Below are 27,364 nucleotides of genomic sequence, written 5' to 3'. Positions count from 1 at the left end.
TATACAGAGTAACAACCTGTACTATACAGAGTAACACGCTTTACTATACAGAGTAACAACCTGTACTATACAGAGTAACAACCTGTACTATACAGAGTAACAACCTGTACTATACAGAGTAACAACCTTTACTATACAGAGTAACAACCTTTACTATACAGAATAACAACCTTAACTAACAGAATAACAACCTGTACTATACAGAGTAACAACCTTTACTAACAGACAACCTTTACTATACAGAGTAACAACCTGTACTATACAGAGTAACAACCTTTACTAACAGAATAACCACATTTACTATACAGAGTAACAACCTGTACTATACAGAGTAACAACCTTTACTATACAGAATAACAACCTGTACTATACAGAGTAACAACCTTTACTATACAGAGTAACAACCTGTACTATACAGAGTAACAACCTTTACTATACAGAATAACAACCTTTACTATACAGAGTAACAACCTGTACTATACAGAGTAACAACCTGTACTATACAGAGTAACAACCTGTACTATACAGAGTAACAAGCTTTACTATACAGAGTAACAACCTGTACTATACAGAGTAACAACCTTTACTAACAGAATAACAACCTGTACTATACAGAGTAACAACTTTTACTATACAGAGTAACAAGCTTTACTATACAGAGTAACAACCTGTACTATACAGAGTAACAACCTTTACTATACAGAGTAACAACCTTTACTATACAGAGTAACAACCTGTACTATACAGAGTAACAACCTGTACTATACAGAGTAACAACCTGTACTATACAGAGTAACAACCTTTACTATACAGAATAACAACCTTTACTATACAGAGTAACAACCTGTACTATACAGAGTAACAACCTTTACTATACAGAGTAACAACCTGTACCATACAGAGTAACAACCTGTACTATACAGAGTAACAACCTGTACTATACAGAGTAACAACCTTTACTATACAGAGTAACAACCTTTACTATACAGAGTAAAAACCTGTACTAACAGAATAACAACCTTTACTATACAGAATAACAACCTTTACTATACAGAGTAATAGCCTTTACTATACATAGTAACAACCTGTACTAACAGAGTAATAACCTTTACTATACAGAGTAACAACCTGTACTAACAGAGTAATAACCTGTACTATACAGAGTAACAACCTTTACTATACAGAGTAACAACCTGTACTATACAGAGTAACAACCTTTACTATACAGAATAACAACCTTTACTATACAGAGTAACAACCTGTACTATACAGAGTAACAACCTGTACTATACAGAGTAACAACCTGTACTATACAGAGTAACAAGCTTTACTATACAGAGTAACAACCTGTACTATACAGAGTAACAACCTTTACTATACAGAATAACCACCTGTACTATACAGAGTAACAACCTGTACTATACAGAATAACAACCTTTACTAACAGAATAACAACCTGTACTATACAGAGTAACAACTTTTACTATACAGAGTAACACGCTTTACTATACAGAGTAACAACCTGTACTATACAGAGTAACAACCTTTACTATACAGAGTAACAACCTTTACTATACAGAGTAACAACCTGTACTATACAGAGTAACAACCTGTACTATACAGAGTAACAACCTGTACTATACAGAGTAACAACCTTTACTATACAGAATAACAACCTTTACTATACAGAGTAACAACCTGTACTATACAGAGTAACAACCTTTACTATACAGAGTAACAACCTGTACCATACAGAGTAACAACCTGTACTATACAGAGTAACAACCTGTACTATACAGAGTAACAACCTTTACTATACAGAGTAACAACCTTTACTATACAGAGTAAAAACCTGTACTAACAGAATAACAACCTTTACTATACAGAATAACAACCTTTACTATACAGAGTAATAACCTTTACTATACATAGTAACAACCTGTACTAACAGAGTAATAACCTTTACTATACAGAGTAACAACCTGTACTAACAGAGTAATAACCTGTACTATACAGAGTAACAACCTGTACTATACAGAGTAATAACCTGTACTATACAGAGTAACAACCTGTACTATACAGAGTAACAACCTGTACTATACAGAGTAACAACCTGTACTATACAGAGTAATAACCTGTACTATACAGAATAACCACCTGTACTATACAGAGTAACAACCTTTACTATACAGAGTAACCTTTACTATACAGAGTAACAACCTTTACTATACAGAGTAACAACATTTACCATACAGAGTAACAACCTGTACTATACAGAGTAACAACCTTTACTATACAGAGTAACAACCTTTACTATACAGAGTAACAATCTGTACTATACAGAGTAACAACGTGTACTATACAGAGTAACAAGCTTTACTATACAGAGTAACAACCTGTACTATACAGAGTAACAACCTGTACTATACAGAGTAACACGCTTTACTATACAGAGTAACAACCTGTACTATACAGAGTAACAACCTGTACTATACAGAGTAACAACCTGTACTATACAGAGTAACAACCTTTACTATACAGAGTAACAACCTTTACTATACAGAATAACAACCTTAACTAACAGAATAACAACCTGTACTATACAGAGTAACAACCTTTACTAACAGACAACCTTTACTATACAGAGTAACAACCTGTACTATACAGAGTAACAACCTTTACTAACAGAATAACCACATTTACTATACAGAGTAACAACCTGTACTATACAGAATAACAATCTGTACTATACCTTATAATAACCTGTACTATACAGAATAACAACCTGTACTATACAGAGTAACAACCTTTACTATACAGAGTAACAACCTTTACTATACAGAGTAACACCCTGTACTATACAGAGTAATAACCTGTACTATACAGAGTAACACCCTGTACTATACAGAGTAACAACCTGTACTATACAGAGTAACAACCTGTACTATACAGAGTAACAACCTGTACTATACAGAGTAACAACCTGTACTATACAGAGTAACAACCTTTACTATACAGAGTAACAACCTGTACTATACAGAGTAACAACCTGTACTATACAGAGTAACAACCTGTACTAGGGCTGGGCGATATGACGATATTATATAAATATCGGGTACAGTTCATTAACGATACACTTTTTAAACGTATCGTGGATATCGTGATGTTTTGACCAAGAGGCTTGTGTCGCGTCAATCTGGTCCACACGTTGACACTTTTGAACAGCGCCGCCCCACACACACACTACTGCATCAAAAGTTGCTACTTATGATAACAAAGGCAATCGTTTTGTGGCATTAACGTTATATAGTTACACTTTCAATAACATCAGCGTATTTACATAGCAACGACCGAGGTCGACCTAGATATAGCAAGCGTTAGTCGTTCATATCTCAGCCCGTGCTGACTCAGTTGTGCCCATTCTGCGGTCTGTTAATAAAGTTTTCAATCAGACAGATGTATGGAAAGGCTTTTATTATAACATCTGTTGCAGTAAAATCATTATGCCTCCAGTCGTTTAGTCCTTCTGCGGAGCTAAAAGCTAAACGTCGGCCGCGGCGAGCTGCCATTGTTATTGTCATTGAGCTCTCCAATGGCGGAAGTAAAAAATGAATATGCGCTTGCCGATTGGTGCTAAGAACAGCAGGGCGGGTGCAAGCGATGTGACGTAATTGGCAGACGCGACTGTCAATCAAAATGATTCTGTTTGCCGACTGAATGAATGAGAACGTTATTAACAGATTGCAGCATGGGTACAATACAGTACAGCTCAATACAACAACAGTCAACAGTGGACTGGAGGATGCAGACCAGAGAAAGACTTTCGTCTTGTTTACATCAGGGTCCCCCATTTTCAATTCATCATATTTCATATCTAAATCATATAATATCTCATTGCTAAATATATGCAATATATAATCTAATAATCCAATAATCTAAATCTAATATATAATATAAAAATGCTAAATGCATGGGTATTTTATTTTGTCTTTAATGTTAGCTTGCAAACTCAAATACTGTCTTGGTAAGCCTCATAATGAATTGTTTGGGGAAAATAACAGAATAACAATCTGTACTAACAGAATAACAATCTGTACTATACAGAGTAACAACCTGTTCTATACAGAGTAACAACCTGTACTATACAGAATAACAATCTGTACTAACAGAATAACAATCTGTACTATACAGAGTAACAACCTGTACTATACAGAGTAACAACCTGTACTATACAGAATAACAATCTGTACTATACAGAATAACAATCTGTACTATACCTTATAATAACCTGTACTATACAGAATAACAACCTGTACTATACAGAGTAACAACCTTTACTAACAGAATAACAACCTGTACTATACAGAATAACAACCTTTACTAACAGAATAACCACCTGTACTATACAGAATAACAACCTTTACTATACAGAAATACCAGTGCACCACTGCATTTCTTTTATACAGCTACTGTTTTATATATACTGTTTTTTAGTAATAACTAGAAAGTAATGGTATTTATTCAACAACAGGTGATTGATTAATGATACTAATACAAATCTATACAATGAGTATGGGGCTGCAGCACTGCAGATATACCCTACTCCAATGATCCACACGGACATTACACAGTGTTGCACTCGCTACCCAGTGGCTCTGCAGATATACCCTACTCAGTCTACAAGGCTCCGTTGAAGTAGCACAGAGGATCTGTTGTGATTTTTGCACAATAAATATACAACATTCTCTTTTGAGACTCCGCCTCAGACTCTTATCATTTGGCACTAAAAGCTAAACATTGTCACCGATATGGCTGTCCGCAACATGTCATTAATTGTGTACGCGAGGTGGTTCAGTGACGACTCTAACGTGAGCTAGGTTAGCTAGCATGAGCTACCGGGAGATGAAAATACTAACTTTACTGGTGAAAATGTGATTTACGTTGGAATACTCCTTTGCCAACTTGCTGTACTTTGCTTGCAGGTCTGCAGCCATTATTGCTGGATTATGAATAGCCCCAACTTTAGCCAAGGTAACGTTATGGCTAAACCTTTAACAGAGATACAGACTGTATGCAGACAACTCAGTGCTGCTCACCTGTCAGCACCACCTCCTGTCTTCACACTCAGCACCAGATCACTCAGACACATATCATCAGAGCCACAGTCCTTTGAGAAGGGGACCTGAGATGGTGAAGGAGAGGGTTACTGTGTCTCAGCATATTGTATTTTATTTTTTACTTTTATTTATCCTTTATTTATCCAGGAATGTCCCATTGAGATACAAGATCTCTTCTTCCAGGGAGTCCTGACCAACACGGCACACAACAAGTTTCAACATAAAACAGGGCATTAAACAAAAAACATACAATTCAAATATAAATACAGAGGGTCATTTGTGCAGTGGCAAGGAGCATAATCACATCAACAATAGCATCAGGTAAAACAGTTACATGTTTCATAAAGGGCCAATCGTAGCATACCTTTAAAAGCATTCACAGTAGGAAGTGCCTGTAGACAAAGTTTTACTTGCAACGTATTCCATAAAAAGGGAGCATAGTGGGAGAATGCAGCTTTACCAAGATCTGACTGCATCAAAGGAACATTTAACAGCATCCCATTTGCTGCTCATCTGGTATTAAAAAAGCAAGTATAAAAGGACAGAAGTCTGGAGATATATAAGGGCAGCTTACCTAGCAATGACTTAAGGATAAAAATCAACATGTGTGATTGTCTTCTTTGGTACAGAGAGGACCATCCTAATGACTGATACAAAGTGCAGTGGTGGGTGCGAGAGCCTGCACCCGTTACAAAACGTATGGCAGTATGGTACGCAGAATCCAGCTTTTATTTTTATTTTATTTTTTTATCTTTCTTCCCCTCCTTTTTTTCCGATTTTTCTCCCATCCCATCCTTCCTGGTTGTTGCGTACTTTCCCCTACTGTTGGTCCGGGAGACCGGAGACTGTCACATGCTTTCCTCCGACGCATGTGCAGCCTGGGGCAGGCCAACCTGGCCGGGCAGGTTCTCACCGGGGAGAGTGTAGCGTGTGGGAGGCCACACTATCTCTCCTCAGTTCCAACCCTCGCTGAGCAGGCGCCCCGACCGAACTGTAGGGGTCGCTGTCCACAACGCCCAGGACCCACCCTTCAGCTTTCCCACCCCCTGATACAGCCAATTGTATCAGTGTGAGAGGCCAGCCAAGCTGATAGCAACGCCGGGAGCTGGATTCGAACAGGCGAATCCTAGTGTCTCCCGGTGTTGGTGACGAACGTAATCTCCGTGCGCCACCTGCCCCCCCTCGAATCCAGCTTTTTAAGCAGGGAGGAAGGAGCATGCATATAGATTACATCGCCATAGTCTAATACAGGCAGAAAGGAACTCTGCACAATTCTCTTCCTGGCTTCTTTAACCGGAAGAAAAAGCCCATGAGTTTAGGTCTAAGTTTCGGTATCGGTACCGGTATCGGTTAAAATGTGAACGGTACCAAACCCTACTTAACATACATTATGAGAAAGAAATCTGTAACATCCTGTACAGCAGCAGACTTACAAAGAACTCCCAGGCGTTGGGTGAGAATTTATCCAGGATGGGGTTGGAATCAGTGTTCTGGAGACCGACCTCCACCTTCAGACTGATGGGTCTAACAAAGTCTGCAGTTTCCTGTTGACGACGCCACAGACAGACAGACCACACAGAGCGGTGGTTTCAGTGCTTTTCACACTTTCTGACCCCGGGAACACCACATCTGATGGGTCAGAAACATCCTCTCCCTGTTACACAGGAGCCACGGTTCGGTACCTACCTCAGTTTTGGGGTCACGGTTTGATATTGATTGATTGATTGATTTTATTTGACATAATAAAATACAATACACAGGTGCATACAGTATAAAAAATACATCAGGGTAGCGCAAGAAAGTCCTTAGACTTATTTCCATTGCGGTCCCAAGATAAGGCAGGCAGAGCAAAAGAGGGACATGCACAGTATGCTACTCCTCCTACTTGACAACCCGGAGTCAATCACACACCTACTCAATTAACCATAACAATTACAATAATAATATAAAAAGTACATAAAAACACATCATCTTAATATCAGACTCAAAGCTACAGGCTACACTACCCTAAATTGCTCAGCAACCATTTTTTCAGTTGGTTTTTCAGAGGAATGTACTTCTTCCAGCTTTGCTTTTCAGTTTGGGTACGAGTTCGGTACAACAGGAAAAAAGCAACAGAAATGTATAACGTATAAGGCAAAAAAATATATAATGATAAATTCATTAACACTTTGAGTGCCAGCGACGTGTTATGTCGTTATTTCATGCCCCCCGTTGAGTGCCGACGATGCAAATTGTCTTTTTTTTTTTTATTAGCGATCTGAATTCATATTTCATCAACCGAGTCTCCCGCTGATACAGCAGCCCCTCTAGGAGCTCCGATGGGAAAATACCGCCCCCTATCGTCTATCCCTGTGTAACTCCAGGCCATTCGATTACACTGGTGGATGTGTGGTGGATGTGTGGGGGGGGGGCCTACTGGCTCCACTATGCTGGCGAGCCGTCTGATGAAGAGGGAAGTGATCGCGAGATGGAAAGCAGCCTGGAATATATATTTACAGCAGCCAATAATCAATCAATAAACGTGATCGATATTTGGAATGGCGATCAGGAATTGGAATAATCTTTTTGGAGAACATCTGATCTAAGGTAAGGAATCTATGTTACCAGTCTTGGGGTAATCGGAGCTGTTTTGACCTATATCTCAGCGTGTCCCGTATGTGTATATGTGTGTGTGTGTGTGTGTGTGCTGTTGAGGAAATAAGAGAATCGATTTCTCAGATCGCTTCTATAGCGTGCATAAGTACACATATACTATCGATAATCTAGTGTTTATTTGAAAACTATTCATAAATAGGCCGACAAATGATAACGTGTCTAGTGTATTCGAGAATATTCCAATAAATGCCGTTTATTACGGAATCTTTCTATTTTCCAGAAATTTTCCAGAAAACGATAGCTTTTCGAAGTGCTATAAAAAGGATATGAACCGATTAAAAAACAATCTGTTTCGACAATGTTGACTGCAAACAAGTCATTAATAAGCGACGGGCAGATTAGACACATAGCCATAATTAAAAACATAGATTATGCGTTTTTAACGCTATCATTGAAGTGGGTGGTGGCATTCAACAGGGTAAATAGGAAACGGAGGCCGGCACTGAAAGTGTTAATCAATAAAAAATATATATATTCCGCACATGTGCAAAAGCTCTGTGGATGTATTTTTCAAAACAATATATAAAAAAAAACATTACTCTACATCATATCACCTTTAAAGCTTTGCTGCACGTGCGTGAAAAGTGATGCAGAGCTTGCTCTATTTCTGACACTATCCTTTCATTACCTGGACGTAGACCTGATACTCCTCACACACAGGCTTGGATGATATCTGTACAGTTCCAGAGAGAGAGCGTTGGTTGTTTTGTCTGAACAGTCCTCTGGAGACGGCATGGTGAGACTGGAGATCAGCGTCCAGAGTCAGGCTGTAGGAGATCACTGTTAGAAGAACAAGCTGCTGTTATCACACTGTCTGTAGTAGATCACTGTTAGAAGAACAAGCTGCTGTTATCACAATGTCTGTAGTAGAGATCACTGTTAGAAGAACAAGCTGCTGTTATCACAATGTCTGTAGTAGAGATCACTGTTAGAAGAACAAGCTGCTGTTATCACACTGTCTGTAGTAGAGATCACTGTTAGAAGAACAAGCTGCTGTTATCACACTGTCTGTAGTAGATCACTGTTAGAAGAACAAGCTGCTGTTATCACACTGTCTGTAGTAGATCACTGTTAGAAGAACAAGCTGCTGTTATCACACTGTCTGTAGTAGATCACGGTTAGAAGAACAAGCTGCTGTTATCACACTGTCTGTAGGAGATCACTGTTTGGTTCAATCAATGTCTGGACTCATCCAAGTTCAGAACAACATGAAAACAGCACTATCATGCCATGTAGACCAGTGTTTCTCAACTGGTGGGTTGCGACCCAAAAGTGGGTCGCGGGGCCATCTTGAGTGGGTTGCGGATGTGTGTGTAAAAAAATAAGGTAATTTATTTTTTTATAATAATTTTTTTGCACTACCTATCTTTGTGAAAGTGGCTGAAGACAACGCAGAGAAACAGATTGGACATTGTGCATGACCTCAGAGTTGCTTTGTCTACCATCACCCCAGACTTTAAGACTTGTCAGGAGCAAACAACATCCCCAGTTATCCCATTAGTTCCCTGGGATGTTAAGCTAAGAAGTCTGCTAAGAAGGATATATTATTTATTATTATTATTATTATTATTATTATTATTATTATTATTATTATTATTATTATTATTATTATTATTATTATTATTATTATTATTATTATTATTATAATATTATTATTATTATTAGTATTATTATTATTATTATTATTATTATTATTATTATTATTATTATTATTATTATTATTTTATTTCATTGTGTTTTTAGCCCTAGTTGTACTTTTGTTGCAACCCCAGTTATCCCATTAGTTCCCCCAAACTTACTGTAGGTCTGTTATGTTAAGCTAAGAAGTCTGCTAAGAAGCATAATTATTTATTATTATTATTATTATTATTATTATTATTATTATTATTATTATTATTATTATTATTATTATTATTATTATTATTATTATTATTATTATTATTATTATTATTATTATATTATTATTATTATTATTATTATTATTTTATTTCATTGGGTTTTTAGCCCTAGTTGCACTTTTGTTGCAACCCCAGTTATCCCATTAGTTCCCCCAAACTTACTGTATGTCTGTTATGTTAAGCTAAGAAATCTGCTAAGCATAATTATTTATTATTATTTGATTTCATTGGGTTTTTAGCAATAGTTGCACTTTTGTTGCGTTTTTTTGTGTGTTTATTTCATGTTTTGAAAGATTGCATATTACTGCAAACTTTTTTTTTTACATAAATCATAGTGGTTAAAAATGTTGGGTCGCGACTTAATGACTAAGGAAAATGTTGGGTCCCGAGGCTAGACCAGTTGAGAACCACTGATGTAGACGGTACCATCATGCTACTTACTGTATGTAGACTGTACCATCGTGTCATGTAGACTGTACAGACCACAGGAGGTATGAAACATGCTTCATGGCCTTATTATCATTATCTGGCACCAGACTTACCAAGGGGTCCAACAGGGTTCTTGGGCCTGAAGGTGGCGCTAAAGCAGAGGTTGGCGTTGAAACAGGAAAGCTTCTGTCCGTTAATCTCACAAGGCTTGCTGAGAATCATGATTTTATCAGGAGTGAAAGAAGCTCTGATTGTCACAGCAGCTACACCACGGGACCTGTAAACAACATACATGTCATCACTGTCAGGTAAACCTGTCATCTCCAAAAAGCTAGAATTTGAGTCATAACTGATAATTTAAAATGATTACCATAATATGGTATTAGGCTAAATGATCAATGTATTGACTGAATTTAACACAAACAAAACAATAGTATATATTGCGTCAGAGTTATGTCCTAATATTCTCTATATTGTGACATCATAAAACACCAGCGTGTGATGGAAGATTGTTCCAGTGTGTGACAGGAGAACATACCAGTGTGGGATGGAAGAATATTCCAGTGTATGACAGGAGAACGTACCAGCGTGTGATGGAAGAATGTTCCAGTGTGTGACAGGAGAACTGTCATAATCTGGACTTTTTGAACATTCATCCTCTGGCACCGTCATGTGCTCATCGGCGGTACTACGCCGTTTTGGACTATTTGTTATTGTCATCGTTCATTTTCGTTCTATCACATGTCATAGCCTCAGCCTGGTCTCATGTCATCTGTAATGTCCCTGCCTATTAGTCTTGTGTCCTTGTCCTGTTGTATTCATTGTGTATATTCTTATGTCCTAGTCTAGCCCTGTTGTTCCCTGTGTGTGTATTCATATTAATTTGTTCGTCTAGTCCTGTATTCTCAGTGTTGTATTATTATTATTCTTGTGTCCTAGCCCCAGCTGTTTCTTGTCAGTTTAATTAGTCCTCTATATATTCATGCCACCCCCTGTCTACCAGTGTCGCGCCATTGTTTTGTTTCCTGTGCCAGTACCTTTCCGCGCTGTGATCTGTTATCCACTGCTATTCCTGCCGTTCGCGGAATAGCCCTTTACCTTGTGTTCCCCTCGTGAAAGCCTTGTATTCCTGTATTTCCCTGTGAGTCCGTTCCCGCTTCCTAGCACCGTTTTCCAGCCATGCTGTGTATTGTTTCTCGTTTGTTTACTACTGCTCAGTAAAGCCTTTCATTATACTTTACTCCGTCGACTCTGCCTCCTCTCTCTGGTTCATAACCATTGTCCAGCATTTGGGTTCTACACACCTCCCCTTGCCACAAACCCTAACAGAATGGCGCGACCAAGCCTGAACCCAGCGGGCAACGGGAGAGACTGAGCAAGCGACGCGCTGCTCACCGTGGAGCGTTTCTTCGAGGGAGATTTCCGCTCTTCGTCCTCGGGGGAAATGATGCAGCTGCACGTGCTGCTCACCTGCGCAAGTGAGACGTGCAGCGCGGAGCAGGCTCCACTGCTCACGGAACATGACCGGCAGCTGGGACTGTTGATTCGGGCGCTCTGGCGCTCTGCCCCCAGCAAAGCCACGGCTTCCAGCACGCCCTCCCCTGCAAGTAAGACCTCAGTAGCTCCGTCTGCTAGCATGTTAGCTCCGTCTGCTAGCATGTTAGCTCCGTCTGCTAGCGTGGCTCGCGCTGCGCGTAGGTCTCGAAGAGCTAGTAATGCTAAAAAGGCTAGCTTAGCCTCACCTGCTAGACTATCGGTGGTTAGCACCTCAGCTAGTCCTACTAGCATACCCGCCACCGCTAGTATTGCCCCTATAGCAGTTAGCATAGGCTCTGCAGGCCTCACTGTCCAGGTAGCCAGCTCAGGCCCTATAGCAACCAAAGCCTCTAATGCTGGGACCGCTCCGTCGGCCGGCAAGGCCCCTGTGGTTAGCTTAGCCCCTGTAGCCAATGTAGCTTCGGCAGCTATCCCCTTAGCTCTCTCAACCAACACAGGCCCTATAGCTAACAAAGCCTCTAATGCTGGGACCGCCCCGCCGGCCGGCAAGGCCCCTGTGGTTAGCTTAGCCCCTGTAGCCATTGTAGCTTCGACAGCTACCCCCTTAGCTCTCTCTGCTAACACAGCCCAGGCTACCAGCACTGCCGCTAGCCTAGCTCCCGTAGCTAGTACAGCTAGCCTATGGGAGCTGGGCTTGAACTATGACCTCTGCCAGTGGGTCTTGGACTTCCTGACGGGTAGACCCCAGGTGGTGAGAGCAGGCAACTGCACCTCCTCATCCATCACGCTCAACATAGGGGCCCCCCAGGGCTGTGTTCTGAGTCCCGCCTCTACTCCCTGTACACACATGACTGTGTGGCACAGCGGAACAACAACACAATCATAAAATTTGCTGATGACACAGTAGTGGTGGGCCTGATCTCTGCCAACGACGAGAGGGCCTACCTGGAAGAGGTAGAGAATCTGTTGCAGTGGTGTCAGGAGAACTGCCTCTCCCTGAACGTCAGCAAAACAAAAGAGATGATTGTGGACTTCAGGAGGTCGGGGGTCAGGGACTACAGCCCCCTCAGCATCGACGGGGCACCGGTTGAGAGAGTGAACAGTTTCAAGTACCTCGGAGTCCACATATCCGAGGACTTGACATGGACCACACACATTGACAGTGTTGTGAAGAAGGCACGGCAACGCCTCTACTTCCTCAGGAAGTTCCAAGTCAGTCAGAAGATCCTTAAGAACTTTTACTCATGCACAATAGAGAGCATCCTGACTGGCAATATCACCTCCTGGTTTGGGAATAGCACCGCACAAGACCGTAGCAGAATACAGAGAGTGGCCCGTTCAGCCAAACACACAATTGGAGCGGGGCTTCCCACTCTCCAGGACATTTACAACAAGCGGTGCATGGGTAAGGCTAAGAGAATTATCAAAGACTCCAGCCACCCAAACAACTGCCTCTTTGAACTGCTGCGGTCAGGCAAGCGATACCGGAGTCTCATGTCAAGCACAGAGAGACTCAGAAGAAGCTTCTATCCTCAGGCCATCAGAATGCTAAATGACAATAACACTATGTAACAACCATCAAATGCACTCACAGCACACACATCCACACGCACACACTCACTTTAAACAAACAACTCACTGCAGCACCCACTTTACCCACTTTAGAACACCTAAACACACTTTATATTTATTGGTAAAGAATTTGCACTACAACCCACCTTACTGTAAATTGTACCTAAATTGTACCTCATCCCATTTCTGCTTTGTACTGTATAGTATATTGTATTGTAACTCAGTTACTTCTACTCTGCATTGTACATTGTATATATGTATATACTGAACACTTTTGTCTACGTACTTGACTTCTATTTTATACTTGCTATACTTATTTTATACTTATCTATTTTTGTCTAGCACAGTCTCTGGAGCGTAACAGAAAGAAGCATTTTGTATAAAAGTATTCTGTACTTCTGTATGACAACTAATAAAGCCCAGGCTACTAGCACGGCCGCTAGCCTAGTCCCCGTAGCTAGTGCAGCTAGCAGAACCTCTGTCCCCACAGCTAAGACTATGGTTTCTTCTGTTAGGAGACTCAGTGTAGGCTCGTTCTCTACCACTGGCTTACTCCCTCCTGCTACTGTCCAGTCCGCTAAAGCCCCGCCGGCTAGCGTAGCACGCACTGCTAGCAAGTCTCAGAAGGCTAGCAAACCCAAGAAGACTAGCATAGCCCTTCCTGCTAGTGTAGCATCTACAGCTAGCACCATAGCCCTCTCTGCTAGTATAGCGTCCCCTACTGGTCCCGTAGCCCCCCTCTGGGACAGGTTTCATGAGGCACATTCCCTTTTTCAAGAATTCCTGGGCAATTATTCTCCGGCCTGCAGTCTGGAGGAGCGAAAGAGAGCTTATCGCCTGGTGTTCTCCATGATGAAGTGGAGTCCTGGAAGAGCATGCGAACTCCGGTTACTGGCCGGGAACATGTTTAGGGGGCTTTTCCAGGACCCCAACTCCCCAGCCGACTGCCAAGCTGCTAACCCTGTCAGGCCCTTTGCAGATAGCTTAGCCTCTACAGCGAACCAGGACTCAACTGCTAGCTTAGCGTCTGCTGCTAGCATAGCCCCTAGAGCTGGTTCAGCCCCTGTAGCTTCTGCAGCTTCCCCCCCGACTTCACCTACTAGTGTAGCCCTGCCTGCTAGTGTAGGTACTGCAGCTGGCACCTCAGTTTTCCCCGCTAGTGTAGCACCTACAGCTAGCATCCAAACCCTCTCGGCTAGTGTACCCTCTACAGCTAGCACAGGCCCTGCAGCTAGTACTGCCCAGGCAGCTAACCTAGCCCCCGCTAGTGTAGCCCTTGCAGCTACTGTAGCACAGGTCCTGCAGCTAGCACTACCCAGGTAACTAGTCCAGTCCCTACTGCTAGCATAGTTTCCACAGCTAGCATGGCCTCCTCTGCTGGTGAAGCCTCTACTGCCAGCATGGCCCCAGTTGTTAGCATAGCTACTGCTAGCACGTTAGCCCCATCTGCTAGCGTAGTTCGTACTGCTAGCAAGTCTCTGAGAGCTAGTAAGTCTAGGAAGGCTAGCATAGCCTCACCTGCCAGAGTACCTACTGCTAACACCTCAGCTCTGCCTGCTAGCCCCACTGTGTGTGTAGCTCATTCAGCTAGCTTGTCTCCCACTGCTAGGACTGCCCCTTCAGCTAGCAAGGTCAGTTTCCCCACTGCTAGGACTGCCCCTTCAGCTAGCAAGGTCAGTTTACCTGGAGCCGCCCCATCGGCTAACCCCATGGTCTCAACAGCTAGTACAGCCCCGTCTGCTAGCTTAGCCCCTGCAGCTAACCAGGCTTCCACAGCTAGTACAGCCCCGTCTGCTATTTCAGCCCCTGCAGTTTGCCAGGCTCCCACAGCTGCCCCGTCAGCTAGCTCATTCCCTATGGCCCCTGTTCCTCCTCCGGCTCCCAGGGAGACACCGACGTCTAGTCTGGGTCGTGCTCCTGCTCCTGTCCCCGGGGAGTCGCCTGCCTCCGGCTTCTTGCCTGGTCCCGTCTCAACGTCCGGCCCGGCCTCCGTGCCCGGCCCTTCCTCGTCGTCTGGTCTGGCTCCCACGTCGGGTCTCGTCTCTACGTCCGGTCCGGCCTCCACGCCCGGGTCTTCCTCCTCGTCTGGTCCCGGCCCCTCGTCTGGTCCCGGCTCCTCGCCTGGTCCCGACTCCTCGTCTGGTCCCGGCTCCTCGTCTGGTCCCGGCTCCTCATCTGGTCCCGGCTCCTCGTCTGGTCCCGGCTCCTCGTCTGGTCCCGGCCGCGCGTATGCCTTCTACAACAGAACTGCGTTTCCGCGTTCGAGTTTTGCGCTCTGATTGGCCAGGTCATGTGACATGTGCGCCAATCGTGGGACAGCAAGTTCTGCGCCTATTTCCGGGTCTAACAGCCTGCAAACTACCTGGCGTTCTATCGCCATGCTCTAAGACAAACTCTAACCTTAACCAACTTCGAAAGAGTGCCTAAGCTTAACCGTCGGAATCAGGGCAGGCGTTCTATTGCCATGCTCTAAGACAAACTCTAACCTTAACCAACTTCGAACGAGCGCCTAAGCTTAACCAGTGTAGAAACTTGCGGTCCCACGATTGGGCGTACGCGTCACATGACCAGAAATGACCTGGCCAATCAGAGACGCGGAAACGCAGTTCTGTTGTAGAAGGCATTCAGGCGTCCCGGCCCTTTGTCTGGTCCCGGCTCTTCGTCTGATCCCGGCTCCTCATCTGGTCCCGGCTCCTCGTCTGGTCCCGGCTCCTCGTCGGGTCCCGGCTCCTCGTCTGGCCCAGCCCTGCGCCGTGGTCCTGCGCCTGGTCCCGGGATCTGCGCCTGGAGTGTCCCCCGTCCGGGGTCCTACTCCGGGGTCATCGCCTTGGCCCCTCTTCTCCGGGCCCCCTGGTTCGGTCCCGGGGTCTGCACCTGGAGTGGCCCCCGTCCGGGGTCCTACTCCGGGGTCGTCGCCTTCGCCTCTCTTCTCCGGGCTCCCTGGTTCGGTCCCGAGGTTTGCACCTGGAGTGGCCCCCGTCCGGGGTCCTGCTCCGGGGGTTGTCGCCCTCGCCCCTTTGTTCCGGGCCCCCTCACCGGGCCCCTGTCCCCGTCTCCAGCCCCCCTCACCGGGCCCCTGTCCCCGTCTCCAGCCCCCCTCACCGGTCATCTGTCCCCGTCTACGGCCCCCCTCTCCGGGCCTCGGTCCCTGTCTCCAGCCCCCCTCTCCGGGCCTCTGTCCCCCTCTCCACTGCCCCTGATCCCGTGCCCCGTGCGCCCTTCTCCGGGCTCCCTTCTGGTCCTGTTCCCCGCCCCCCCTGCTACTGTGCCCCTCCTGGGTTATTTTCTCCGCCCCCCGGCTAAATTTTCCGTATCCTCGTCCCCAGTTTTTTCCGGGGTCTCGGTCCTTCGCCCTGCCTGTCCCTGGTCGGTCCTTCGGGGGGGGGTACTGTCATAATCGGGACTTTTTGAACATTCATCCTCTGGCACCGTTGTGTGCTCATCGGCCGTACTACGCCGTTTTGGACTATTTGTTATTGTCATCGTTCATTTTCGTTCTATCACATCATACGTCATAGCCTCAGCCTGGTCTCATGTCATCTGTAATGTCCCTGCCTATAGTCTTGTGTCCTTGTCCTGTTGTATTCATTGTGTATATTCTTATGTCCTAGTCTAGCCCTGTTGTTCCCTGTGTGTGTATTCATATTAATTTGTTCGTCTAGTCCTGTATTCCCAGTGTTGTATTATTATTCTTGTGTCCTAGCCCCAGCTGTTTCTTGTCAGTCTAATTAGTCCTCTATATATTCATGCCGCCCCCTGTCTACCAGTGTTGCGCCATTGTTTTGTTTCCTGTGCCAGTACCTTTCCGTGCTGTGATCTGTTATCCCTGCTATTCCTGCCGTTCGCGGAATAGCCCTTTACCTTGTGTTCCCCTCGTGAAAGCCTTGTATTCCTGTATTTCCTCGTGAGTCTGTTCCCGCTTCCTAGCACCGTTCTCCAGCCATGCTGTGTATTGTTTCTTGTTTGTTTACTACTGCTCAGTAAAGCCTTTCATTATACTTTACTCCATCGACTCTGCCTCCTCTCTCTGGTTCATAACCATTGTCCAGCATTTGGGTTCTACACACCTCCCCTCGCCACAAACCAAACAGAACGTACTGTACCAGTGTGTGATGGAAGAATGTTCCAGTGTGTGACAGGAGAACGTACCAGTGTGTGATGGGAGAATGTTCCAGTGTGTGACAGGAGAACATACCAGTGTGTGATGGAAGAATGTTCCAGTGTGTGACAGGAGAACGTAACAGTATGTGATGGGAGAATGTTCCAGTGTGTGACAGGAGAATGATTATATACATTATGATGGGGAGGAGACTGTACATTAGGAGGGGATGGGTGGGAGAAAAAATATACATACGGTGGGGAGAAAATATATACATACGGTGGGGAGGAGACTGTCTATTTGGGGGGGGGGGGGGGGGGGGTTGGACCTTTACGGTGGCCAGTTTCTAATTGCAGCCTCCTGTATGTGCTCTTTAAGAGCGGTTTTGAATGTGGGTAGAGATTCACATCTTTTTACGGCTGTGGGTAGGGTGTTCCACATTGTTGTGGCATAATTGCAAAATGTGTTTAGTCCCTTGTTTGTGCCGAATCTGGGTTGCACATGATTTGTGGAACTCCCTCTGGTGTTGTGGGCGTGGTATTCACTGACCTTTGGGAAGTATTTCGACATGTACATGGGTGTGACGGGAGAACATACCAGTGTGTGACGGGAGAACGTACCAGTGTGTGACGGGAGAACGTACCAGTGTGTGACGGGAGAACGTACCAGTGTGTGACGAGAGAACGTACCAGTGTGTGATGAGAGAACATACCAGTGTGTGACGGGAGAACGTACCAGTGTGTGAGAGGAGAATGTACCAGTGTGTGGCGGGAGAACGTACCAGTGTGTGACGGGAGAACATACCAGTGTGTGACGAGAGAACGTACCAGTGTGTGAGAGGAGAACGTACCAGTGTGTGAGAGGAGAACGTACCAGTGTGTGACGGGAGAACGTACCAGTGTGTGAGAGGAGAACGTACCAGTGTGTGAGAGGAGAACGTACCAGTGTGTGAGAGGAGAACGTACCAGTGTGTGACGGGAGAACGTACCAGTGTGTGAGAGGAGAACGTACCAGTGTGTGATGAGAGAACGTACCAGTGTGTGACGAGAGAATGTACCAGTGTGTGAGAGGAGAACATACAGTACCAGTGTGAGAGAGAACATACCAGTGTGTGACGAGAGAACGTACCAGTGTGTGACGAGAGAATGTACCAGTGTGTGAGAGGAGAACGTACCACTACCAGTGTGTGACGAGAGAACGTACCAGTGTGTGACGAGAGAACGTACCAGTGTGTGACGAGAGAACGTACCAGTGTGTGACGAGAGAACGTACCAGTGTGTGACGAGAGAACGTACCAGTGTGTGACGAGAGAACGTACCAGTGTGTGACGAGAGAATGTACCAGTGTGTGACGAGAGAACGTACCAGTGTGTGATGAGAGAACGTACCAGTGTGTGACGAGAGAACGTACCAGTGTGTGAGAGGAGAACGTACCAGTGTGTGACGAGAGAACGTACCAGTGTGTGATGAGAGAACGTACCAGTGTGTGAGAGGAGAACGTACCAGTGTGTGATGAGAGAACGTACCAGTGTGTGACGGGAGAACGTACCAGTGTGTGACGGGAGAACGTACCAGTGTGTGAGAGGAGAACGTACCAGTGTGTGAGAGGAGAACGTACCAGTGTGTGACAGGAGAACGTACCAGTGTGTGATGGGAGAATGTTCCAGTGTGTGACAGGAGAACATACCAGTGTGTGATGGAAGAATGTTCCAGTGTGTGACAGGAGAACGTAACAGTATGTGATGGGAGAATGTTCCAGTGTGTGACAGGAGAATGATTATATACATTATGATGGGGAGGAGACTGTACATTAGGTGGGGATGGGTGGGAGAAAAAATATACATACGGTGGGGAGAAAATATATACATACGGTGGGGAGGAGACTGTCTATTTGGGGGGGGGGGGGGGGGTTTGGACCTTTACGGTGGCCAGTTTCTAATTGCAGCCTCCTGTATGTGCTCTTTAAGAGCGGTTTTGAATGTGGGTAGAGATTCACATCTTTTTACGGCTGTGGGTAGGGTGTTCCACATTGTTGTGGCATAATTGCAAAATGTGTTTAGTCCCTTGTTTGTGCCGAATCTGGGTTGCACATGATTTGTGGAACTCCCTCTGGTGTTGTGGGCGTGGTATTCACTGACCTTTGGGAAGTATTTCGACATGTACATGGGTGTGACGGGAGAACGTACCAGTGTGTGATGAGAGAACGTACCAGTGTGTGAGAGGAGAACGTACCAGTGTGTGAGAGGAGAACGTACCAGTGTGTGAGAGGAGAACGTACCAGTGTGTGAGAGGAGAATGTACCAGTGTGTGAGAGGAGAACGTACCAGTGTGTGAGAGGAGAACGTACCAGTGTGTGACGGGAGAACGTACCAATGTGTGACGGGAGAACGTACCAGTGTGTGACGGGAGAATGTACCAGTGTGTGACGGGAGAACGTACCAATGTGTGACGGGAGAACGTACCAGTGTGTGATGAGAGAACGTACCAGTGTGTGACGGGAAAATGTACCAGTGTGTGACGGGAGAACGTACCAGTGTGTGATGAGAGAACGTACCAGTGTGTGAGAGGAGAACGTACCAGTGTGTGACTGGAGAACGTACCAGTGTGTGAGAGGAGAACGTACCAGTGTGTGACGGGAGAACGTACCAGTGTGTGACGGGAGGGAGAACGTACCAGTGTGTGACGGGAGAACGTACCAGTGTGTGAGAGGAGAACGTACCAGTGTGTGACGAGAGAACGTACCAGTGTGTGAGAGGAGAACATACCAGTGTGTGAGAGGAGAACGTACCAGTGTGTGAGAGGAGAACGTACCAGTGTGTGAGAGGAGAACATACAGTACCAGTGTGTGAGAGGAGAACATACCAGTGTGTGAGAGGAGAACGTACAGTACCAGTGTGTGATGAGAGAACGTACCAGAGCTGGACCACTTTATCCCGAGCTCCCACTGAGATGTCGGGAATAGTGTCATCATTCAGATCTCCATAGCTGTCTAGAGAACGTCCAAAATACTGCAGTGTAGGGTCCAGCTTAGAGCCCGGGATTCTCTGAAACACATGAGATCACTGGCACGTAAAACACAGGTAAACAACAAACAACCAGGTTCAACGCAGCAGGTAGATGACTAGATAGGTAGGTCGTTTTCTGAAAGTTCTCATGACTAAATTAACTGCTTTTCAAAATGTATGGTGGATTTTTATTTCTATAGGCTGTGTAGGTACCTTTTTGGAGTGGTAACAAAAACATTTGACATTTGAATATTGATTTGGGAATTGATTACCATATTGGTTACCATTAGGGATGTCCGATATTATCGGCCTACCGATATTATCGGCCGATATTGGCATAAAAATTTGATATCGGAAAATATCGGTATCGGTAAAATCGGTAAAAATTGCTTTATTTTTTTACATTTATTTAACCTTTATTTACCCAGGCAAGCAAGTAAGAACAAATTATTATTTTATTTATTGTCAAAGTATGCATAATGTTGTGTTAATTACACGACAAGAGATATGTAATGTTAATTACCTGAAATTATTCCGTTTTTTGGGGGGGAAACCCTGCATATATCGGTATCGGTTGATATCGGTTGATATCGGTATCGGAAATTAAGAGTTGGACAATATCGGTATATCGGTATTGGTAAAAAAGCCAATATCGAGCATCCCTAGTTACCATATTGATTACCATATTGCTTACCATCACAGAAACTTAAGTGTGGAAGCTCAGATTCTGGTCAGTCCCTGGTGCAACGTTAACTGTTTAACTGTTCAAGTGTTTTTCATCTTTTCCACCTCCTACCTGTGAGAACTGTGTGCGCAGTGTCTTCTTCTCCCCGTTGTAGACGTAGATGACACCTCTCTCTCCATCCTCTAGGGGCGCTCCCACCGCCACATCGCTGTAGCCGTCCAGGTCCAGGTCAGGAATGGCGGAGATGGCTGCCCCAAAACGAGCACTCTCTCCCGGGGACGGACCGACGAGGAAGCCCTGCTCGGTCAGGATACCCTGCAAGTGGGAAGAGAGGGAGAACTTTAAAGGGGTCATATTCTGCTTTATTTTTCACTATTTGGGCAATTTTACACAATTCCTGTGAGTCTATGGAACACATCTGAGAGAGAGAGAGAGAGAGAGAGAGAGAGAGAGAGAGAGAGAGAGAGAGAGAGAGAGAGAGAGAGAGAGAGAGAGAGAGAGAGAGAGAGAGAGAGAGAGGCAGATAGATAGAGAGAGGGAGAAACAGGTAGAGAGAGGGAGAAACAGATAGAGAGAGGGAGAGAGAGGGAGAGAGGCGTCTGCAGCCTGGCCAATTTGTGTGTGCGTGTGCTGTCTCTGTGTGTTTTCATGTGTGTCTGTGTGTGTGTGTGCTGACGCATATTTTGTAACAGTTGACAGTGATACAGAGTGCTCTCTTGACAGAGAGAGAGAGAGAGACATAAACCCCATCTCTCTCAATGCAGTGCGCTCCGAGACTCGCACCGTATGAGCCTCTCTCCTCTCCTCTCTCTCTCTCTCTCTCTCTCTCTCTCTCTCTCTCTCTCTCTCTCTCTCTCTCTCTCTCTCTCTCTCTCTCTCTCTCTCTCTCTTCTCTCTCTCTCTTTTGAGAAAGTGCTGACTGACAGGGATACCACTTCCGCATTATTTCCACTCGCTCTGTTTTGATCATAATTTCAACGTATCACAGTTGATTGTGGGCGGGCGGTGGCAGATCAGCGCCTTAACACGCCAGAGAGCGAGTCAATTCAGAATGGCTTGGTTCAGTGGGGGAGGTTCTTGTCTCAGCTGAACTGGAGGAAAGGGACTGGGTAGACATTTCACATCTAGTCAGTGTTGGTACAACCCCACATTGCTAGAAAACAATGCAAACCACTGGAAAAGGCCATTTATAGATAGGGGACCTTTAAGCAGATCTCGTTCTGCAGCTTTGCATGCTTTAAATATATAGATATACAGTAGGGCTAATCGGTCGAAAGGAGCCGTAGTCGACTGGCCAAACTCTTAGTCGAATATAATAAAAAGAATTAAAATAAAATATTAATATTTAAAAAAATAAATTATCATTCTTTCCAAAGAAAAAAGGCCTAGAAGCGTGGCTAACGCTAATGGCACGCATACCAGAGGCTAACTGCCTACGAAAACAAGCACAGAGGCACTGAAAGAGGATTTCACCCATCTAATACACTAGACTAGACAAATATCAAGATGTATCCATCAGTGGACCAATTGCATGCTTTTGCAGAGGACAAGAAGCCTTCAGTCGACTCCTTCAGACATTAAGCACCCCCCACAGCCCAAATCGAATGATAAAAAAAAAAAAATATATATATATATATATACTTTTTTTTTTAGGTCGACCAATAGTCGACTAACGGCAAATTTTGGCCAATCCTAGTCGACCATCCAAATCCTTAGTCGGGGACAGCCCTAATACAGTATATATGTATAACCTTCATCCCTGTTTTACGTAACATAATCATCATCACCACCAGGGTTCTCTCTCAGCCTCCCACTGCTACCCACACACAAAGAAATACTTTTGTGTTCTCATGAGTACAGAAAACATTGTCACCATCACACTGCCTGGGTACCCATTACAGTGTAGATCGCTTGGCCATCCACCCTGACATTACAGTGTAGATCGCTTGGCCATCCACCCTGACATTACAGTGTAGATCGCTTGGCCATCCACCCTGACATTACAGTGTAGATCGCTTGGCCATCCTTGTGTCCATGACTGTATTGTGCCCTGTATCCCTGTATCCCTATCTTATGTTCTACTATATGTGCTTTTGTTTGTGTTTTTATTCTAATGATATTTATCTCGCTTATATTCTGTTTGTATTGCTAACCCTTTTTTACATCGGATTTTAGCCTGTACCTTCTGGCAGGGGGACTGCCAATGGAAATTAGCCTTTTGGCCAAAATTTGGTGCATTTACGTTTTTAAAATGTTTATTAATGTACGCTGTCCCCCTTGAACAAATAAAGTAAACCTAAACCTAATCCACCCTGACATTACAGCAGGGGTGGCTGTCTTAGTGGCCCTACCTTAGTAAGACTGTCCTGCTAGTGGTCCTACCTTAGTAACAGAGAGGTAGACTGTCCTGCTAGTGGTCCTACCTTAGTAACAGAGAGGTAGACTGTCCTGCTAGTGGTCCTACCTTAGTAAGACTGTCCTGCTAGTGGTCCTACCTTAGTAACAGAGAAGAAGTAGACTGTCCTGCTAGTGGTCCTACCTTAGTAACAGAGAGGTAGACTGTCCTGCTAGTGGTCCTACCTTAGTAACAGAGAAGAGGTAGACTGTCCTGCTAGTGGCTCTACCTTAATAACAGAGAAGAGGTAGACTGTCCTGCTAGGGGTCCTACCTTAGTAAGACTGTCCTGCTAGTGGTCCTACCTTAGTAAGACTGTCCTGCTAGTGGTCCTACCTTAGTAAGACTGTCCTGCTAGGGGTCCTACCTTAGTAAGACTGTCCTGCTAGTGGTCCTACCTTAGTAAGACTGTCCTGCTAGTGGTCCTACCTTAGTAAGACTGTCCTGCTAGTGGTCCTACCTTAGTAAGACTGTCCTGCTAGTGGTCCTACCTTAGTAAGACTGTCCTGCTAGTGGTCCTACCTTAGTAAGACTGTCCTGCTAGTGGTCCTACCTTAGTAAGACTGTCCTGCTAGTGGTCCTACCTTAGTAAGACTGTCCTGCTAGTGGTCCTACCTTAGTAAGACTGTCCTGCTAGTGGTCCTACCTTAGTAAGACTGTCCTGCTAGTGGTCCTACCTTAGTATGACTGTCCTGCTAGTGGTCCTACCTTAGTAAGACTGTCCTGCTAGTGGTCCTACCTTAGTAAGACTGTCCTGCTAGTGGTCCTACCTTAGTATGACTGTCCTGCTAGTGGTCCTACCTTAGTAAGACTGTCCTGCTAGTGGTCCTACCTTAGTAACAGAGAAGAGGTAGACCCTGCCCTGCTCTCTCTTCAGGTCATTCATGAACATGGGCGCTCCAACCAGCAGGAGGTCTGTCATGCCGTCCATTTCCAGGTCCAGGGAGCACAGGACGCTGCCGAAGTAGGAGCCGATCTATGACAGACAAAGACAGATCCCAACACACGACCGGTTGGTGATTTACATGCATATTTAAGGACAGTGACACACAGGGCAACTGTCTTCCATTGAGGACCACTATTGTTAAAGTCACATGTCGGGTTTTTACTGTATTTCCTCGACACTTGGGTTGTGACACTGAGAACCATGTAAAGATCGACCAAAACTGGAGATAAGTGGTTTTCAGTGACATTATGCATGTACTGCAGTGAGTGAGTGAGTGAGTGAGTGAGTGAGTGAGTGAGTGAGTGAGTGAGTGAGTGAGTGAGTGAGTGAGTGAGTGAGTGAGTGAGTGAGTGAGCAGCAGTGTGTAAGGAGTCTCAGTATTGATAAGATAGGATGAGATAATATATTCCTTTCTTGATCCCCTTGAGGAAATTCAGGTAGCATAGCAGCATGGGGGAGGGAGGGAGTTGCGGTACAGGTATAGTAGAAGACATGATACAGGTCATACAATTATAGTGTGATTTGTATTTTGCAACAGAGGATTTACACAAACTCCCACAGTCACCAGCAGTTTCAAGCTGGACTCTTCAAAATAAAAAATAAACATAATATTTCCCGGCCTCTGACAGGCAGTTCATTTTGACGAGGAACTATGGGGGTAGATTTCTATTCAAAATAAACAAACGCAAAAGTAGAATCCACAATCGTAAAAACGATCCACACACACACACCTCTCAATTTGTGTTTCGTAAATCATAAGGACACCCTTGATCTGCTTAGATTTACGTACGGAATTCTAAGGACACGCTTGATCTGCTTGGATTTACGTACGGAATTCTAAGGACACGCTTGATCTGCTTGGATTTACGTACGGAATTCTAAGGACACGCTTGATCTGCTTGGATTTACGTACGGAATTCTAAGGACACGCTTGATCTGCTTGGAGTTACGTACGGAATTTTGAGTCAAATATTTTTTTTCCCCCTCGTGTGGATTCATGTCGTGAAGCTTCTTCTTCTTCGGCGCTACAGAACATGGCCCGATGTGTGTTCGGCTCATGAGTGCTACAAGTGGCCAAAATTGCACATTATCTTTAGCCCTAAGCATCAACATTCCATTATGAAAATGTATGCTCAAAGTAAATATATATAGTACCATTTTGAAGATAACAATTAGGGCTTTCAAATGATATAAAATATCTGTATGATTATCATTATTATTATTATTATTATTATTATTATTATTATTATTATTATTATTATTATTATTATTATTATTATTATTATTATTATTATTATTATTATTATTATTATTATTATTATTATTATTATTATTCATATATTTCATATTTGATACAGAAATTATTACAGTCCGGCCACCACATTTTAACAAACAACTGCATTTTCAACCACTTTACTGACAAGCTAGCAGGAAACTTAGAGGATATGGGATATATACAATTATGTGGGCAATATAGAACAGCTGACAGATTAGAAATATCATCTATTGTTCAAAGGTTATGATAATTATAGTGATAGTAATAAAACAATTCCGTCTGAAAATTACTTGAAGGGGTTTATGTTGAATATCTGACGCTGGCCACTACAGACTGGTAGAATGACTGCAGCAGTCTATTGCAAACATTGAAGGACATGAGTCTCCTCAGGAAGAACAGCCTGCTCTGTCCCTTCCTGTAGAGGGCCTCTGTGTTGTCCGACCAGTCCAGTTTATTGTTCAGGTGTACCCCAAGGAACTTATATGACTCCACCACCTCCACCTCATTCCCTCGGATAGTGATGGTAATCGGGGGGGGGGGGGGCTCTTCTTGGGGTGGTTGCTATCACTCCACCCACAAAGCTCTCCACCATATATCCCATACCCTCTAAGTATCCTGCTAGCTTGTCAGTAAAGTGGTTGAAAATGCAGTTGTTTGTTGAAATGTGGTGGCCGGACGCCTGTACGTTAATGCCAAGCAAGCAGTGCAAAAATGCTTCCGCATTCGTCACCGCACGCTAGTGCGGTAAAGCGCCCTTCTTTTCAGACAAATGCTACCGTGCGTGCACCGGCGGCGTGCGTGCGCCGGCGTGCTCGCGCGAGGTGCCCGCGCATGCGACACGAGCGGAGCTCAATATATATAAGTCACCGCCCCTTATTCAGTATCCAACAAATAGCTCAACTGGCAAGGACACATGGCTGTGGATCCTATGGCTTGTTTGCTGGCGAGTTCGAATCCCATCGAAAATATTTTTTAACGTGATTTTTTTTTAACGTGTATTCTTTCGCCGATTAAGGTTAGGCATTGTTTCGGAGTTGGTTAAGGTTAGAACGGTTAAGTTTAGGCGCTGTTAAGGAGCTGGTTAAGGTTAGAGTTTGTCAAAGAGAATGGCAATATAATTTCTATGGTTAAGGTTAAGGTTAGGCATTGTTTCGGAGTTGGTTAAGGTTAGAACGGTTAAGTTTAGGCGCTGTTAAGGAGCTGGTTAAGGTTAGAGTTTGTCAAAGAGAATGGCAATAGACAGCCTATTTCCGCGAAAATGAAAGGCGCATTACTGCATGCCACTACGGTAAATTTTTGCACTGCTTGCTTGGCATAAAGCTACACGCTGGCCGGACAAGATTTTTGTAATAATTTCTGTATCAAATATGAAAGATATGAATAATAATAATCATGATAATCATACAGATATTTTATATCATTTGAAAGCCCTAGTTGTTATCTTCAAAATGGTACTATATATATTTACTTTGAGCATACATTTTCATAATGGAATGTTGATGATAAAGATTTTGGCCACTTGTAGTGCTCATGAGCCGAACACACATTGGGTCGTGTTCGGTAGCGCCGAAGAAGAAGAAGCTTCACACACGAATCCACACGAGGAAAAACAGCGAAATATTTGTCTCAAAATTCCGTACGTAACTCCAAGCAGATCAAGCGTGTCCTTAGAATTCCGTACGTAACTCTAAGCAGATCAAGCGTGTTTTTAGAAATCCGTACGTAAATCTAAGCAGATCAAGCGTGTTTTTAGAATTCTGTACGTAAATCTAAGCAGATCAAGCCTGTC

General features: G+C 44.3%; 1 protein-coding gene across 1 annotated transcript in view; it reads right to left on the bottom strand.

Moving 5' to 3' along the window:
• Positions 1 to 27,364, bottom strand: part of LOC311222677 (integrin alpha-2-like) — a 109,085-nt gene that overhangs the window by 36,829 nt on the left and 44,892 nt on the right. Inside the window, exons 10-16 of the mRNA XM_084307276.1 lie at positions 24,186 to 24,329; positions 21,071 to 21,274; positions 20,183 to 20,313; positions 10,216 to 10,379; positions 8,404 to 8,555; positions 6,551 to 6,661; positions 5,097 to 5,182 (exon numbers count right to left, since the gene is read on the bottom strand). Of these exons, the coding sequence (XP_084163402.1) occupies positions 5,097 to 5,182; positions 6,551 to 6,661; positions 8,404 to 8,555; positions 10,216 to 10,379; positions 20,183 to 20,313; positions 21,071 to 21,274; positions 24,186 to 24,329 (992 nt within the window). The remainder of the gene's footprint in view (positions 1 to 5,096; positions 5,183 to 6,550; positions 6,662 to 8,403; positions 8,556 to 10,215; positions 10,380 to 20,182; positions 20,314 to 21,070; positions 21,275 to 24,185; positions 24,330 to 27,364) is intronic.

Source organism: Notolepis coatsorum, assembly GCF_963971535.1.
Source record: "Notolepis coatsorum genome assembly, chromosome: 2".
Classification (NCBI taxonomy): domain Eukaryota; kingdom Metazoa; phylum Chordata; class Actinopteri; order Aulopiformes; family Paralepididae; genus Notolepis; species Notolepis coatsorum.
The sequence above is the reverse complement of the archived record's forward strand: the minus strand, read 5'-3'. Positions and strand labels throughout refer to the sequence as shown.